The sequence below is a fragment of the Salmo trutta genome, unplaced genomic scaffold (assembly GCF_901001165.1).
Source record: "Salmo trutta unplaced genomic scaffold, fSalTru1.1, whole genome shotgun sequence".
Lineage (NCBI taxonomy): Eukaryota > Metazoa > Chordata > Actinopteri > Salmoniformes > Salmonidae > Salmo > Salmo trutta.
Window position 1 is genome coordinate 286,435 of NW_021822704.1, and position 18,896 is coordinate 305,330.

At 41.9% G+C, this 18,896-nt stretch overlaps 1 protein-coding gene across 1 annotated transcript in view; it reads left to right on the forward strand.

Annotated features, from left to right (window-relative positions):
• Positions 1-4,937, forward strand: part of LOC115183915 (transient receptor potential cation channel subfamily M member 1-like) — a 37,073-nt gene extending 32,136 nt beyond the window's left edge. The window contains exons 14-17 of the mRNA XM_029744891.1: positions 834-966; positions 1,176-1,409; positions 1,552-2,564; positions 4,870-4,937. Of these exons, the coding sequence (XP_029600751.1) occupies positions 834-966; positions 1,176-1,409; positions 1,552-2,564; positions 4,870-4,937 (1,448 nt within the window). The remainder of the gene's footprint in view (positions 1-833; positions 967-1,175; positions 1,410-1,551; positions 2,565-4,869) is intronic.
• The last annotated feature ends 13,959 nt before the right edge of the window (positions 4,938-18,896 follow it).

The window sequence follows — 18,896 nt, forward strand, 5'->3', positions numbered from 1 at the left end:
GGGGATATTGGGTGACTGATTGGATGACTGATTGGATGACTGATTGGATGACTGATTGGTTGGTTGACTGATTGGATGACTGGTTGATTGGTTGACTGATTGGATGACTGGTTGACTGATTGGATGACTGGTTGATTGGATGACTGATTGATTGGTTGACTGATTGGATGACTGGTTCATTGGTTGAGTGATTGGATGACAGGTTGACTGATTGGATGACTGGTTGATTGGTTGACTGATTGGATGACTGGTTGGTTGGTAGAGTGATTGGATGACTGGTTGGTTGAGTGATTGGATGACTGGTTGATTGATTGGATGAATGGTTGATTGGTTGACTGATTGGATGACTGGTTGATTGGTTGACTGATTGGATGACTGGTTGATTGGTTGGTTGAGTGATTGAATGACTGGTTGATTGGTTGACTGATTGAATGACTGGTTGATTGGTTGAGTGATTGATTGGTAGACTGATTGGATGACTGATTGATTGGTTGACTGATTGAATGACTGGTTGATTGGTTGAGTGATTGATTGGTAGACTGATTGGATGACTGATTGATTGGTTGACTGATTGAATGACTGGTTGATTGGTTGAGTGATTGATTGGTAGACTGATTGAATGACTGGTTGATTAGTTGAGTGATTGAATGACTGGTTGATTAGTTGAGTGATTGAATGACTGGTTGATTGGTTGAGTGATTGAATGACTGGTTGATTAGTTGAGTGATTGGTCCTTCCAAGACTGATTTCAGTGCGTTCTACCAGGTTTCAGAACCAGTTTAATTCCACCATGCCCGGCACCAGCGTGTGATGTGTGTTTCTCTGTCTGACAGAGCTGCTGCTGAATGCTGAGGAGATGAAGGCTCTGTATGAGTTTGAGGAGCAGTGTGTGGAGGAGTATTTCAGAGAGAAGGAGGACGAGGAGCAGTCATCTAGCAACGAACGCATCAGGGTCACATCTGAGAGGTCTGAGACCGGACAGCTATGGTCTTCCCTCTTTAGGGGGGGAACTACTTACATTTAAATTAGCCTTGTAGAACCGTCTCAGTATTCACTACAGTTATTCATAGTTAGCAGTAAATCCCCCACAATACATTTGGTGTAATCGGCAGGGTGAGTTAAACAAATCCAATGAAAGAGTTCTGGTACTGTTGACTCTCTCTCTCTCCTCTCAGGGTGGAGAACATGTCAATGCGTCTGGAGGAGGTGAACGAGAGGGAGCACTCCATGAAGGCTTCCCTGCAGACGGTGGACCTTCGGCTGGGTCAGCTGGAGGAGTTCTCTGGACGTATGATGAATGCCCTGGAGAAGCTGGCCGGGGTGGACCACAACGACCTGGTCAGGACCCACTCTGGGGTCTCCTCAGTCTGCGACCCGTCCTCGCTGCTCCGCCACAGCTCCATCAACAGGTTTAATAACTTCTTTAATGACTCCAGATGAGAAAGACTGAATGGTCAGCTCATTCATGTACAGTACAGTAGTCTAGTGTTTATGGACGATGTGAGGATGATATGTACTGATTATATATCTGTCTGTGTGTCTGTCCATCAGCTCTGACGGCTACAGTCTATACCGGTACCACCTGGAGATGGGCGATGACACCCGCTCCGAGGCTGGGGACATCAAGAGCCCTGAGAGGAAAGGGAGCCAGAGGAAAGGAAGCATGAGGAAGGTGGTTGAGAGGAAAGGGAGCATGAGAGAAACCACGACCCTCACCACAGCCTCTGTGAAGGAGTACGGGGCCACGTTAGACGTGGTGGGGCCCAGAGAGAGGAATCATTCCAGCTCCAGTGTCTCTGTCTGCGAAGGTGCGAAGGAAACCCCAACCCAGAGGCCTGAGGCTCCTACAGAGCCTTCTCCACAGCCCAGCCCTGCAGCCTCGATGGACGCAGCCCTGGAGAAGGCAGGAGTGACCATGGAGAAGATCAAGCTAGAAGCAGCCATCTCATACCCTCTGGAGAGGGTCAGGTCCCTGCAGTACCAGTCACCAGAGACCCACAGTGACTGTCTCACCTCCAGGCCCAGATCCAGGAGCACTATGGTGTACAACCCAGGCGATGGGGGAGATGAGGGGGCTACCTGGGCCACAGACATCAACAACCCCCTAACAGGGGAGCAGGAAACGGTTACCTCCAGATCTCCAACCATGGGTCAGTGGGCAGCGTGCTTCGAGTACAAAGTCCACCCCTGCCCGTTCGGCCACATGCCCAAAGTCTCCATGGAGAAGCTAGTCCCCACCACCACCGATACAAAGGACGAGGCAGAGGTCAACAAGACAACGACAGACAGGGAACCACAGGAGCCAGGGAAGAGCCAGCCAGAGAGCAACCAAGATGGAGGTGAGGAGAAGCAGGAAGCGGAGGCTAAAGATACTAGTGAAGGCCTTCTGCTTGTGGCAGAGGACAGGATGTATCCATCACTGAGGTCTAAGAGCCTGAACACCAACCCCAGGAAAGTGAAGGCCAGAGGGGACTGGGCGCAGAGAACCAAGTCAGCCAGTAGTGTTAAAGACCTAACAGCTATGTTTGGAGGGACTGGGGAGACAGAGACAGAGGTAGAGACTGACAGACAGTGTTAAAACCTGTTGAGGATCTTATCCCGATCTTATCCCGGTATTGGGATTCATTGTCATGTGACCATGGCGGGGAATTCAAAACTGCAAGAGTAATCATTTCAAATAATCAAATAATCAACTATTTTCCTCCATTTGAAAGATATATCTCCTAAATCTAACCACGCTGTCCGATTTTCAGAGGCTTTACGGAGAATGCATAAAGTTAGGTTATGTTAGGAGAGTACATTGACAATAGCTGTGTGTAAAGTTTAGCCAATTCAAAGAAGGGCATCAACAGACAGAAAACTAGCTAGAATTATGCACTTACCTTTGACAATCTGCATCAGATGACACTCATAGGACATTATGTTATACAATACATGCATTTTTAGTTCCATCAAGTTCATATTTATATCCAAAAACAGCATTTACAGTCGCGGTGAAATTCAGAATTTTTTCCGGCTCGAATGCTCCCAGTGAATCCAGCATTACAAATCACGGAATTACTATTCGAAAACATTGGTAAATTATAATATTGTCATTCAAAGAATAATATATTATCATCTCGTAATTGCTACCGAATGGCCAGATCTCAAAATAACTTTACTGGGAAATCACATTTTGCAATAAACGTGGTACTATGCTATTAACAATAAGCTAAGCTATAAGCTAAGCTATACAGTTAGCATCTTCTAATATCGATAATAACATTGTAAATATCCCCTTACCTTTGATTATCTCCATCAGAAGGCGCTGCCAGGGATCCCAGGTCCAGAACAAATGTGGTTTCTTTTGACAAAGTTCATAATTTATGTCCAAATAACACCAAATAGTTAGCGTTCAGTAGGCTCCCACAAAACGTGGTGGGTTGTGTAAAGTCACGCCGAAAAGCTAAAAAAAACCTAGTAAATAATCTATTTACGTTTGTTCAAACATGTCAAACGTTGTTTAGCATTAATCTTTTGGTCCTTTTTTAACGTGAAACATCAGTAAACATCAGTAATATTTTCACACAACCTATCAAGTGTCTAGAATAAACGATTATGACAAAGACACTCTTCTCAGATTTATGCGCAGGCGCAAAAAAATGAAGTGATGACGTGTCAACTTCCAAGCATTCTAATTCGGTCTGTATTCATCACAGATGCTTCAAACAACTTTATAAAGATCGTTGACATCTAGTGGAAGCCTTAGGAGTTGCGAACTGAATCCTTTCTCACTATGGTATCTATAAAACAATGACACTAAATAGTACAGTCACAAAATTCACTTTTTTTTAAATCTATTTTTCACAGGTTTTTGCCTGCAATATGAGTTTTGTTATACTTACAGACACCATTCAAACTGTTTTAGAAAATTCAGAGTGTTTTCTATCCAAACCTGAACAATAATATGCATATTCTAGCTTCTGAGTTGGTGTAGGAGGCAGTTAAAAATGGGCACATATTTTTTTCCAAAATTCTCAATACTGCCCCCTAGATCAAACAGGTTAAAGACCTAACAGCTATGTTAGGAAGGACTGGGGAGACAGAGACAGAGGTAGAGACTGACAGAAAGACAAAAAGCCTCAAAGACAGAACACCTGTGACTGACTTCTGATGATGTCTGACTGTCATGACTCACTGTGGAATGGAATGAACTAGCCAATGGTGTGTGGTAGAGCTGAGCAGTACTGAACTACTGTCTGAGACCCAGCAACGTTGCATATCTTGGTTTTTCCAATTCATTCCAGTTGATGGGGACAGCTTTGAGCGAGCGAATGGCGAAAGTGCAACGATTATTGAGTTGTTAAATTTTGATTTTGATGTTTTTAAATCTTTATTGTATTAAATGTATTTAATGTAACATAACATTGCAGATACAGACAGCCATCTGATAAAGATAAGGGATATTTGTATTAATCTAAAATGGAAATCATTACACAAACAAGGTAAGAGACAAGGCATAGTTTTTCCAAACGTTTGCTTGATTCTTAAAAATGGGTAAAAAGGGACAGTTATAATGACCTCTGTGTAACACAGATTGAATAACATTGAATTCTGAAATAAAAAATGTAATTATTTGAATTACCCGTGTGTTGATTATCAGCATGTTGGTCTATCTGTGAGTTACAATGTTGTAACAGCGCCCTCTATAGCTCAGCTGAGGAAAACAAAGGACCTTATTACGTCAACAATGCACATGGGAAGAACATACAGCAGGGATGGTCAGCGCCAGTCCTCGGGGCCTGATTTATGACACACTTTTGCCCCAGTCCAAGCTGGTGAACCAGACTCTAAGAATCTAATAATCATGGGTCGCGTTTCCCTATCCAGGTGTTGTAATATCTGATATGTGTCAGCAACGTATGAGCCGGGGAACACAGCCAAAGTCTGTGGTTTAGAATGCAATTAGTTGAATCAAGGCTCAGATCCACAAAGCATCTCAGAAAAGGCCTATGAATCCTGTTAAAACCTGTTTTAAGACAACAACAACAACAAACTCCCAGCTCAGAGTAGGTTTTAGGATGTGAAGACACTACTCAGAGTAGGTTTTAGGATGTGAAGACACTACTCAGAGTAGGTTTTAGGATGATGTTAAGACACTACTCAGAGTAGGTTTTAGGATGATGTTAAGACACTGCTCAGAGTAGGTTTTAGGATGTTAAGACACTGCTCAGAGTAGGTTTTAGGATGATGTTAAGACACTGCTCAGAGTAGGTTTTAGGATGTTAAGACACTGCTCAGAGTAGGTTTTAGGATGTTAAGACACTGCTCAGAGTAGGTTTTAGGATGTTAAGACACTGCTCAGAGTAGGTTTTAGGATGTTAAGACACTACTCAGAGTAGGTTTTAGGATGTTAAGACACTGCTCAGAGTAGGTTTTAGGATGATGTTAAGACACTGCTCAGAGTAGGTTTTAGGATGTTAAGACACTGCTCAGAGTAGGTTTTAGGATGATGTTAAGACACTGCTCAGAGTAGGTTTTAGGGTGATGTTAAGACACTGCTCAGAGTAGGTTTTAGGATGTTAAGACACTGCTCAGAGTAGGTTTTAGGATGTTAAGACACTGCTCAGAGTAGGTTTTAGGATGTTAAGACACTACTCAGAGTAGGTTTTAGGATGTTAAGACACTGCTCAGAGTAGGTTTTAGGATGATGTTAAGACACTGCTCAGAGTAGGTTTTAGGGTGATGTTAAGACACTGCTCAGAGTAGGTTTTAGGATGTTAAGACACTGCTCAGAGTAGGTTTTAGGATGTTAAGACACTACTCAGAGTAGGTTTTAGGATGTTAAGACACTGCTCAGAGTAGGTTTTAGGGTGATGTTAAGACACTGCTCAGAGTAGGTTTTAGGATGTTAAGACACATCTCAGAGTAGGTTTTAGGATGTTTAGACACTGCTCAGAGTAGGTTTTAGGGTGATGTTAAGACACTGCTCAGAGTAGGTTTTAGGATGATGTTAAGACACTGCTCAGAGTAGGTTTTAGGGTGATGTTAAGACACTGCTCAGAGTAGGTTTTAGGATGATGTTAAGACACTGCTCAGAGTAGGTTTTAGGGTGTTAAGACACAGCTAAGAGTAGGTTTTAGGATGATGTTAAGACACTGCTCAGAGTAGGTTTTAGGGTGATGTTAAGACACTGCTCAGAGTAGGTTTTAGGATGATGTTAAGACACTGCTCAGAGTAGGTTTAAGGATGTTAAGACACTGCTCAGAGTAGGTTTTAGGATGTTAAGACACAGCTCAGAGTAGGTTTTAGGATGATGTTAAGACACTGCTCAGAGTAGGTTTTAGGATGATGTTAAGACACTGCTCAGAGTAGGTTTTAGGATGTTAAGACACTGCTCAGACTCTGAGCCAGGAGTAAAATCAATTCATAAAGTTGATCGCAGCTGGTAATCACGACAGTTTGAGGTACTGCCAAGGAAAGATAGTGATGACGCTCATTGACATTGTTGCAAACGATGGGAAATAACCAATCACGATGAGGTATCGCCAGCTGTGAATTCTATTGGTGTGTTCAAGACAACTGGGAACTCTAAGGCACTGCATCTCAGTGCTAGAGCCGTCACTGCAGTACCTGGTTCAAATCCAGGCTGCATCACATCCGGACGTGATTGGGAATCCCATTGGGCGGGGCACAATTGGCCCAGCGTCGTCCGGTTTTGGCCGGGGTAGGGCGTCATTGTAAAATAAGAATTTGTTCTTAACTGACTTTCCCTAGTTAAATAAAGGTTACACATTAAAAATGTTGGAAAGTCAGAGCTCTAGAAAGAGGCCAGAGTTCCCGGGTTGGAATTCCGAGTTGGACGACCGCTGCAACCTATTTTTCCCAGTCGGAGCTCGTTTTGTCCAAGGTCAAAGTTGTTTTGAACAGCACATTTCAGACAACAACAGTGAACGTGACTTGTAATATTTCAAGTTTTTATGTCACATGCACAAGCACAGTGAAATGCCTTGTTTTCAAACTCAAAACACAACAACGCAGTAATCAATAAGAATGTATTTGTAACGGCTGTCGTCGGGGATAGAGGACCAAAACGGAGCAGGAATGTGGATGCTCATCTTGTATTTATTTTAAATAAAGAGAACACCAAAATAACAAATGAAGAACACACAAACAAAACAGTCTTGTCAGGCTCACACAGGCAAAACAATAAACAATCTCCCACAACACCAAACCAAACAATTACCCATATATAGGACTCTCAATCAGAGGCAACGAGAAAGCACCTGCCTCCAATTGAGAGTCCAACCCCCCATCAACCTAAACATAGAAATACAACAAACCAGAAAGAACATAGAAATACAAAACATAGACCAAAAACCCAGAAATAATAAATCAAACACCCTTCTACATAAATCACCACCCCGAACCACAAACAAAATACCCTCTGCCACGTCCTGACCAAACTACAATAACAAATAACCCTTATACTGGTCAGGACGTGACAGTACCCCCCCTAAAGGTGCAGACCCCGGATGCACCTCATAAATAATAATAATAAAAAAATAAAAATAAATCCCCTTAAACCAAAGGGAGGGAAGGGAGGGTGGCTGCCGTCACCGACGGCACTTGTGCTACACCCCCCCTCCCCAACCCACCTATACAGGAGGTGGTTCTGGCTCCGGCCTACTGTCCTCCAGAATGCAGACAGACTTGCTCAGTTTCGGGCCGTAGGCAGACTCCCATCGTTCCGGATCGTAGGCAGACCTCTTCCGTTCCACACTGTAGGCAGACTCATTTGATACACAGTTAATCATATTTAGTTCCGGATCGTCAACAGACTTACTCAGTTCCGGGTTGCTGATAGACTCCCTTGGTCCCTTGGTTCCGGGTCATAGGCAGACTCACCCGGTTCTGGGTCACAGGCAGACCCCTTCGGTTCCGGGTCGCAGGCAGGCTCCTTCGGTTCCGGGTCGCAGGCAGGCTCCCTCGGTTCCGGGTCGCAGGCAGACTCCCTCGGTTCCGGGTCGCAGGCAGACTCCCTCGGTTCCGGGTCGCAGGCAGACTCCCTCGGTGCCGGGTCGCAGGCAGACTCCCTCGGTTCCGGGTCGCAGGCAGACTCCCTCGGTTCCGGCTAGACACTGTTTCCGGATACTCTGGACTGCACACTGGTGCCGGATACTCTGGACTGCACACTGGTGCCGGATACTCTGGACTGCACACTGGTGCCGGATACTCTGGACTGCACACTGGTGCCGAATACTCTGGACTGCACACTATTGCCGAACTCTCGAGGCTGGGCTGACGCACTGAAAGCCTGATGCGTGGTACTGGATGTGCCAGTCTGGGGACACGCACCTCAGGGCTAGTGCGGGGAGCGGGAACAGGCCGAGTCGGACTGGGTTGACGCACTGGAAGCCTGATGCGTGGTGCTGGTACTGGAGGTATCAGCCTGGGAACACACACCTCAGGGCTAGTGCGGGGAGCGGGAACAGGCCGAGTCGGACTGGGTTGACGCACTGGAAGTCTGATGCGTGGTGCTGGTACTGGAGGTATCAGCCTGGGAACACGCACCTCAGGGCTAGTGTGGGGAGCGGGAACAGGCCGAGTCGGACTGGGTTGACGCACTGGAAGTCTGATGCGTGGTGCTGGTACTGGAGGTATCAGCCTGGGAACCGTAGAGGCTTACTGGCGGTCTCGAGCGCAGAACTGGCATCGCTCTTACTGGCTGGATGCCCACCTCCCCCTGGCAAATGCGGGGCGCTGGTATTGCGCGTACCGGCCTAAAAATACTTGGCCTCGCCACAGTACCCATTACCCCGAAGCACGGGACCTGTCCAGTCACTGGTTGCCCAAAAAAGGGACGGGGATTTGGCCTGGGGCTCACTCCTCGCCCAGCCAAACTACCCGTGTGCCCCCCCCAAAATAAATCTTGGGGCTGCCTCTCGGGTTCCCTTAAATCCTCCACAGCCCTGGAAATGCCTCTCCTCAACTCTGCCCGTGTCTCCTTTTCCCGACAGTCCATATCATATTCCCATCGCTCCCTTCTCCGCTGCTTGGTCCTATTGTGGTGGGAGATTCTGTAGCGGCTGTCGTCGTGGATAGAGGACCAAAACGCAGCAGGAATGTGGATGCTCATCTTGTATTTATTTTAAATAAAGAGAACACTAAAATAACAAACGAAGAACGCACGAACAACAAAACAGTCTTGTCATGCTCACACAGGCAAACCCCCCCCCCCCCACAAAAATAAGAAACAATCTCCCACAACACCAAACCAAACAATTACCCATATATAGGACTCTCAATCAGAGGGAACGAGAAAGCACCTGCCTCCAATTGAGAGTCCAACCCCCCATCAATCTAAACATAGAAATACAACAAACCAGAAAGAACATAGAAATACAACACATAGAACATAGACCAAAAACCCGGAAATAATAAATCAAAACACCCTACTACATAAATCACCACCCCGAACCACATAAACAAAATACCCTCTGCCACATCCTGACCAAACTACAATAACAAATAACCCTTATACTGGTCAGGACGTGACAGTATTACAAGAAGAAAAAAAACAAGACAAATAAGAAGAAATATGAAGAACACAATAAGTAAGTAAGCGTGCTATATACAGGGTCAGATAATACCATACTATATACAGGGTCAGTTAATACCATACTATACACAGGGTCAGTTAATACCATACTATATACAGGATCAGATAATACCATACTATATACAGGGTCAGTTAATACCATACTATATACAGGGTCAGTTAATACCATACTATATACAGGATCAGTTAATACCATACTATATACAGGGTTAGTTAATACCATACTATATACAGGGTCAGTTAATACCATACTATATACAAGGTCAGATAATACCATACTATATACAGGATCAGATAATACCATACTATATACAGGGTCAGTTAATACCATACTATATACAGGATCAGTTAATACCATACTATATACAGGGTCAGTTAATACCATACTATATACAGGGTCAGTTAATACCATACTATATACAGGATCAGTTAATACCATACTATATACAGGGTTAGTTAATACCATACTATATACAGGATCAGTTAATACCATACTATATACAGGGTCAGTTAATACCATACTATATACAGGGTCAGTTAATACCATACTATATACAGGATCAGATAATACCATACTATATACAGGGTCAGTTAATACCATACTATATACAGGATCAGATAATACCATACTATATACAGGGTTAGTTAATACCATACTATATACAGGATCAGTTAATACCATACTATGAACAGGGTCAGACAATACCATACTATATACAGGGTCAGTTCAATACCATACTATATACAGGGTTAGTTAATACCATACTATATACAGGATCAGATAATACCATACTATATACAGGGTTAGTTAATACCATACTATATACAGGATCAGACAATACCATACTATATACAGGATCAGATAATACCATACTATATACAGGATATGATAATACCATACTATATACAGGATCAGATAATACCATACTATATACAGGATCAGTTAATACCATACTATATACAGGATCAGTTAATACCATACTATATACAGGATCAGTTAATACCATACTATATACAGGATCAGTTAATACCATACTATATACAGGGTTAGTTAATACCATACTATATACAGGGTCAGTTAATACCATACTATATACAGGGTCAGTTAATACCATACTATATACAGGGTCAGTTAATACCATACTATATACAGGGTCAGATAATACCATACTATATACAGGGTCAGTTAATACCATACTATATACAGGATCAGTTAATACCATACTATATACAGGGTCAGATAATACCATACTATATACAGGGTCAGTTAATACCATACTATATACAGGATCAGTTAATACCATACTATATACAGGGTCAGACAATACCATACTATATACAGGGTCAGTTAATACCATACTATATACAGGGTCAGTTAATACCATACTATATACAGGATCAGATAATACCATACTATATACAGGGTCAGATAATACCATACTATATACAGGGTCAGATAATACCATACTATATACAGGGTCAGACAATACCATACTATACACAGGATCAGATAATACCATACTATATACAGGATCAGATAATACCATACTATATACAGGATCAGTTAATACCATACTATATACAGGGTTAGTTAATACCATACTATATACAGGGTCAGTTAATACCATACTATATACAGGGTCAGTTAATACCATACTATATACAGGGTCAGACAATACCATACTATATACAGGGTCAGTTAATACCATACTATATACAGGGTCAGTTAATACCATACTATATACAGGATCAGATAATACCATACTATATACAGGATCAGATAATACCATACTATATACAGGGTCAGTTAATACCATACTATATACAGGGTCAGTTAATACCATACTATACACAGGATCAGTTAATACCATACTATATACAGGGTCAGATAATACCATACTATATACAGGATCAGTTAATACCATACTATATACAGGGTCAGATAATACCATACTATATACAGGGTCAGATAATACCATACTATATACAGGATCAGTTTATACCGTACTATATACAGTTAATACCATACTATATACAGGATCAGTTAATACCATACTATATACAGGGTTAGTTAATACCATACTATATACAGGATCAGATAATACCATACTATATACAGGGTTGGTTAATACCATACTATATACAGGGTCAGATAATACTGTACTATATACAGGGTCAGATAATACCATACTATATACAGGATCAGACAATACCATACTATATACAGGATCAGTTAATACCATACTATATACAGGATCAGATAATACAGGGTTAGTTAATACCATACTATATACAGGATCAGACAATACCATACTATATACAGGATCAGATAATACCATACTATATACAGGATATGATAATACCATACTATATACAGGATCAGATAATACCATACTATATACAGGATCAGTTAATACCATACTATATACAGGATCAGTTAATACCATACTATATACAGGATCAGTTAATACCATACTATATACAGGATCAGTTAATACCATACTATATACAGGGTTAGTTAATACCATACTATATACAGGGTCAGTTAATACCATACTATATACAGGGTCAGTTAATACCATACTATATACAGGGTCAGTTAATACCATACTATATACAGGGTCAGACAATACCATACTATATACAGGGTCAGTTAATACCATACTATATACAGGGTCAGTTAATACCATACTATATACAGGATCAGATAATACCATACTATATACAGGGTCAGATAATACCATACTATATACAGGGTCAGATAATACCATACTATATACAGGGTCAGACAATACCATACTATACACAGGATCAGATAATACCATACTATATACAGGATCAGATAATACCATACTATATACAGGGTCAGATAATACCATACTATATACAGGATCAGATAATACCATACTATATACAGGGTCAGTTAATACCATACTATATACAGGGTTAGTTAATACCATACTATATACAGGGTTGGTTAATACCATACTATATACAGGGTCAGATAATACCATACTATATACAGGATCAGATAATACCATACTATATACAGGGTCAGATAATACCATACTATATACAGGGTCAGTTAATACCATACTATATACAGGGTCAGTTAATACCATACTATATACAGGGTCAGTTAATACCATACTATATACAGGATCAGATAATACCATACTATATACAGGGTTGGTTAATACCATACTATATACAGGGTCAGATAATACCATACTATATACAGGGTCAGTTAATACCATACTATATACAGGATCAGTTAATACCATACTATATACAGGGTCAGTTAATACCATACTATATACAGGGTCAGTTACAATACCATACTATATACAGGGTCAGTTAATACCATACTATATACAGGGTTAGTTAATACCATACTATATACAGGATCAGATAATACCATACTATATACAGGGTCAGATAATACCATACTATATACAGGGTCAGATAATACCATACTATATACAGGGTCAGATAATACCATACTATATACAGGATCAGTTAATACCATACTATATACAGGATCAGTTAATACCATACTATATACAGGGTTAGTTAATACCATACTATATACAGGGTCAGTTAATACCATACTATATACAGGGTCAGTTAATACCATACTATATACAGGGTCAGTTAATACCATACTATATACAGGATCAGATAATACCATACTATATACAGGATCAGATAATACCATACTATATACAGGGTCAGTTAATACCATACTATATACAGGATCAGATAATACCATACTATATACAGGGTCAGATAATACCATACTATATACAGGGTCAGATAATACCATACTATATACAGGGTCAGACAATACCATACTATACACAGGATCAGATAATACCATACTATATACAGGATCAGATAATACCATACTATATACAGGGTCAGATAATACCATACTATATACAGGATCAGATAATACCATACTATATACAGGGTCAGTTAATACCATACTATATACAGGGTTAGTTAATACCATACTATATACAGGGTTGGTTAATACCATACTATATACAGGGTCAGTTAATACCATACTATATACAGGGTCAGTTAATACCATACTATATACAGGGTCAGTTAATACCATACTATATACAGGGTCAGTTAATACCATACTATATACAGGATCAGATAATACCATACTATATACAGGGTTGGTTAATACCATACTATATACAGGGTCAGATAATACCATACTATATACAGGATCAGATAATACCATACTATATACAGGGTCAGATAATACCATACTATATACAGGGTCAGTTAATACCATACTATATACAGGATCAGTTAATACCATACTATATACAGGGTCAGTTAATACCATACTATATACAGGGTCAGTTACAATACCATACTATATACAGGGTCAGTTAATACCATACTATATACAGGGTTAGTTAATACCATACTATATACAGGATCAGATAATACCATACTATATACAGGGTCAGATAATACCATACTATATACAGGGTCAGATAATACCATACTATATACAGGGTCAGATAATACCATACTATATACAGGGTCAGATAATACCATACTATATACAGGGTCAGTTAATACCATACTATATACAGGATCAGTTAATACCATACTATTTACAGGATCAGTTAATACCATACTATATACAGGATCAGTTAATACCATACTATATACAGGGTCAGATAATACCATACTATATACAGGGTCAGTTAATACCATACTATACACAGGATCAGATAATACCATACTATATACAGGGTCAGATAATACCATACTATATACCAGATCAGTTAATACCATACTATATACAGGGTCGGTTAATACCATACTATATACAGGGTCATATAATACCATACTATATACAGGGTCAGTTAATACCATACTATATACAGGGTCAGTTAATACCATACTATACACAGGATCAGATAATACCATACTATATACAGGGTCAGATAATACCATACTATATACAGGGTCAGATAATACCATACTATATACCAGATCAGTTAATACCATACTATATACAGGGTCGGTTAATACCATACTATATACAGGGTCGGTTAATATGCAAATAGTAAAGATGTAATAATGGGTAGCCATTTGATTTGACGTTCAGAAGTCTTGGGGATAAAAGCTGTTTAGAAGCCGCTTGGATCTAGACTTGGCGCTCCAGTACCGCTTGCCGTGGGGTAGTAGAGAGGACAGTCTACAACTAGGGTGGCTGGAGTCTTTGACAATTTTTAGGGCCTTCCTCTGACACCGCCTGGTGTCAGGCCCTGTATGGCAGGAAGCTTGGCCCCGGTGATGTACTGGGCTGTATGCACTACCCTCTGTAGTGCGGTCGGAGGCCGAGCAGTTGCCATACCAGGCAGTGATGCAACCCATCAGGATGCTCTCGATGGTGCAGCTGTAAAACCTTTTGAGGATCTGAGGACCCATGCCAAATCTTTTCAGTCTCCTGAGGGGGAATAGGTTTTGTCGTGCCCTCTTCATGACTGTCTTGGTGTGCTTGGACCATGTTAGTTTGTTAGTGATGTGGATGCCAAGGAACTTGAAGCTCTCAACCTGCTCCACTACAGCCCCGTCGAGGAGAATGGGGGCATGCTCGGTGCTCCTTTTCCTGTAGTCTACAATCATCTCCTTTGTGTTGATCACGTTGAGGGAGAGGTTGTTGTCCATGCACTATAGGGAGGAGGTCATGTCTGCTCCTTATAGGTTGTCTCATCGTTGTCGGTGATCAGGTCTACCGCTGTTGTGTCATCAGCAAACTTAATGATGGTGTTGGAGTCGTGCCTGGCTGTGCAGTCATGAGTGAACAGGGAGTAGAGGAGAGGACTGAGCACGCACCCCCGAGGGGCCCCCGTGTTGAGGTTCAGTGTGGCGGGTGTGTTGTTACCTACCCTTGCGACCTGGGGGCGGACCGTCAGGAAGTCCAGGATCCAGCGGCAGAGGGAGGTGTTCAGTCCCAAGGTCCTGAGCTTAGTGATGAGCTTTGAGGGCACTATGGTGTTGAACGCTGAGCTGTAGTCAATGAATAGCATTCTCACATAGGTGTTCCTTTTGTTCAGGTGGGAAAGGGCAGTGTAGAGTGCAATAGAGATTGCATCATCTGTGGATCTGTTGGTGCAGTATGCAATTTGGAGTGGGTCAACACTGGGGCCCCACAAGGGTGCGTCCTCAGCCCTCTCCTGTACTCCCTGTTCACCCCTGACTCCGTGGCCATGCACGCCTCCAACTCAATCATCAAGTTTGCAGATGACACTACAGTGGTAGGCTTGAATACCAACAATGACAAGATGGCCTACAGGGAGGAGGTGAGGGCCCTCGGAGTGTGGTGTCAGGAAAATAACCTCACACTCAATGTCAACAAAACAAAAGAGATGATCGTGGACTTCAGGAAACAGCAGGAGCAGCCCCCTATCCACATCAACGGGACAGTAGTGGAGAGGGTGGAAAGTTTTAAGTTCCTCGGCGTACAGACAGCGTGGTGAAGAAGGCGCAGCAGCGCCTCTTCAACTTCAGGAGGCTGAAGAAATTCGGCTTTTCACCAAAAACACTCACAAACTTTTACAGATGCACAATTGAGAGCATCCTGTCGGGCTGTATCACCGCCTGGTACGGCAACTGCTCCGCCCACAACCGTAAGGCTCTCCAGAGGGTAGTGAGGTCTGCACAACGCATCACCGGGGGCATACTACCTGCCTTCCAGGACACCTACACCACCCGATGTCACAGGAAGGCCAAAAAGATCATCAAGGACAGCAGCCACCCGAGCCACTGCCTGTTCACCCCGCTATCATCCAGAAGGCGAGGTCAATACAGATGCATCAAAGCTGGGACCGAGAGACTGAAAAACAGCTTCTATCTCAAGGCCATGTGGTGGTTAATTTCTTAACTATCAAATAAGGAGAGACAAACTTACCACACAAGTCAGAGTTATACTTAAACTACATCTTTAATAATAAGAGTTTTGCAATAGCAATGACTTTCAACGATTCACCATTTCAAATGATCCTTTGAGAGTGATAAAACAAAAGTACAAAGGTCTTTTATAGCCAAGATTCAACCCTTTCAACCTATATGACAAACAACAGATACATAGAATGGTCACAAGGTTAAGATTTGAATGAAAGATATCTATAATACATAGCAGACAGCATCTTCTGTGTCAACAGTTTTCATTGTATAGACCAGTGTCTGGTCCTCCTACTCCAAACTGGAACCATCTCTCCCTGGTACGGTATAGAACAGAAACATTAACTCATGTTCTCTGGAATGCTCTTTAGGTTTTATCACCCAAAGACATCGTAAATCTCCTCTGTCACCTCCTCTGTCTCATAGAGGCCCTCCTCAGTAGAACACACACACAATAGTTAACAGAATACTCTATTCTGTCCAATAAAACAACCCTTATAATGCAATACAAGCATTATAACATAATCTTGCAATTTCCCTGACAGGCATCAGACTGTTAAACAGGCATCACTAACATTGAGTGGCTGCAGCCAACATACTGACTCAACTCTAGCCACTTTAATAATGGAAAAATGTATGTAATAAATGTATCACTGGCCACTTTAAACAATGCCACTTTATATAATGTTTACATACCCTACATTAGTCATCTCATATGTATATACTGCACTCTATACCATCTACTGCATCTTGCCATCTTGATGTAATGTATCACTAGCCACTTTAAACAATACCACTTCATATAATGTTCTCATACCCTACATTACTCATCTCATATGTATATACTGTATTCTATACCATCTATTACATCTTGCCTATGCCGTTCGGCCATCCCTCATTTATATATTTTTATGTACATATTCGTATTCATTCCTTTACACTTGTGTGTATAAGGTAGATGTTGTGGAATTGTTAGGTTATATTACTTGTTAGATATTACTGCTTGGTCGGAACTAGAAGCATCAAGCATTTCGCTACACTCGCATTAACATCTGCTAACCATGTGTATGTGTCACGAGCGGGATGAACAGTTTAAGGAGTGAGTCAAGCGCAGGAGACTGAGGTCCGTTGGAACAAACTTAATTTAATACTCCAATGGCAAGATCCATATATGGCTGAGAGCATAACAGTCAAAAATGACTAAACGAAGCTCCGCTCAAAAAACAGACGGGGCGCAGCCCGGCAACCCTAATGCCTATACAATAAACGTAACACCACACGTAACAAAGAACAATCCCGCACGAATCCTAGCTAAACACAGACAGACTAAATACCCCCCCACTAATGACTAACACAAAACAGGTGCAATCACAAAACAGACATAACTAACAGACACTGAAACACAGATCGGTGGCAGCTAGTAGGCCGGCGACGACGACCGCCGAGCGCCGCTCGACCGAGGAGAGGCGCCACCTTCTGTGGATGTTGTGACAGTATGTGACAAATAAAATTTGATTTGATTTGATTTCTTGGGCACAGGGACTATGGTGGTCTGCTTGAAACATGTTGGTATTACAGACTCAGACAGGGAGAGGTTGAAAATGTCAGTGAAGTCACTTGCCAGTTGGTCAGCACATGCTCGGAATACACATCCTGGTAATCTGAAACTCAAAGCGGCTGCGGAGAGTGTGATCACACAGTCGTCTGGAACATGCATGTTTCAATGTTACTTGCCTCGAAGCTAGAAGTTATTTAGCTTCTGGTTGGGGTACGTACAGTCACTGTGGGGACGATGTCCTCAATGGACTTATTGATAAAGCCAGTGACTGATGTGGTGTACTCCTCAATGCCATTAGAAGAATCCCGGAACATGTTCCAGTCTGTGATAGCAAAACAGTCCTGTAGTTTAGCATCTTCTTCATCTGACCATTTTTTTATTGATCTAGTCACTGGTGCTTCCTGCTTTAATTATTGCTTGTAAGCAGGAATCAGGAGGATAGAGTTATGGTCAGATTTGCCAAATGGAGGGCGAGGGAGAGCTTTGTACACGTCTCTGTGTGTGGAGTAAAGATGGTCTAGAATTATTTTCCCTCTGGTTGCACATTTAACATGCTGATAGAAATGAGGTAAAACTGATTTAAGTTTCCGTGCATTAAAGTCCCCGGCCACTAGGAGCGCTGCCTCTGGATGAGCGTTTTCCTGTTTGCTTATGGTGGTATACAGCACATTGAGAGTGCTTTTAGGGCCAGCATCGGGCTGTGGTGGTATGTAGAAAATGGAAACTCTCTAGGTAGATAGTGTGGTCTACAGCTTATCATGAGATACTCTACCTCAGGCGAGCAAAACCTCGAGA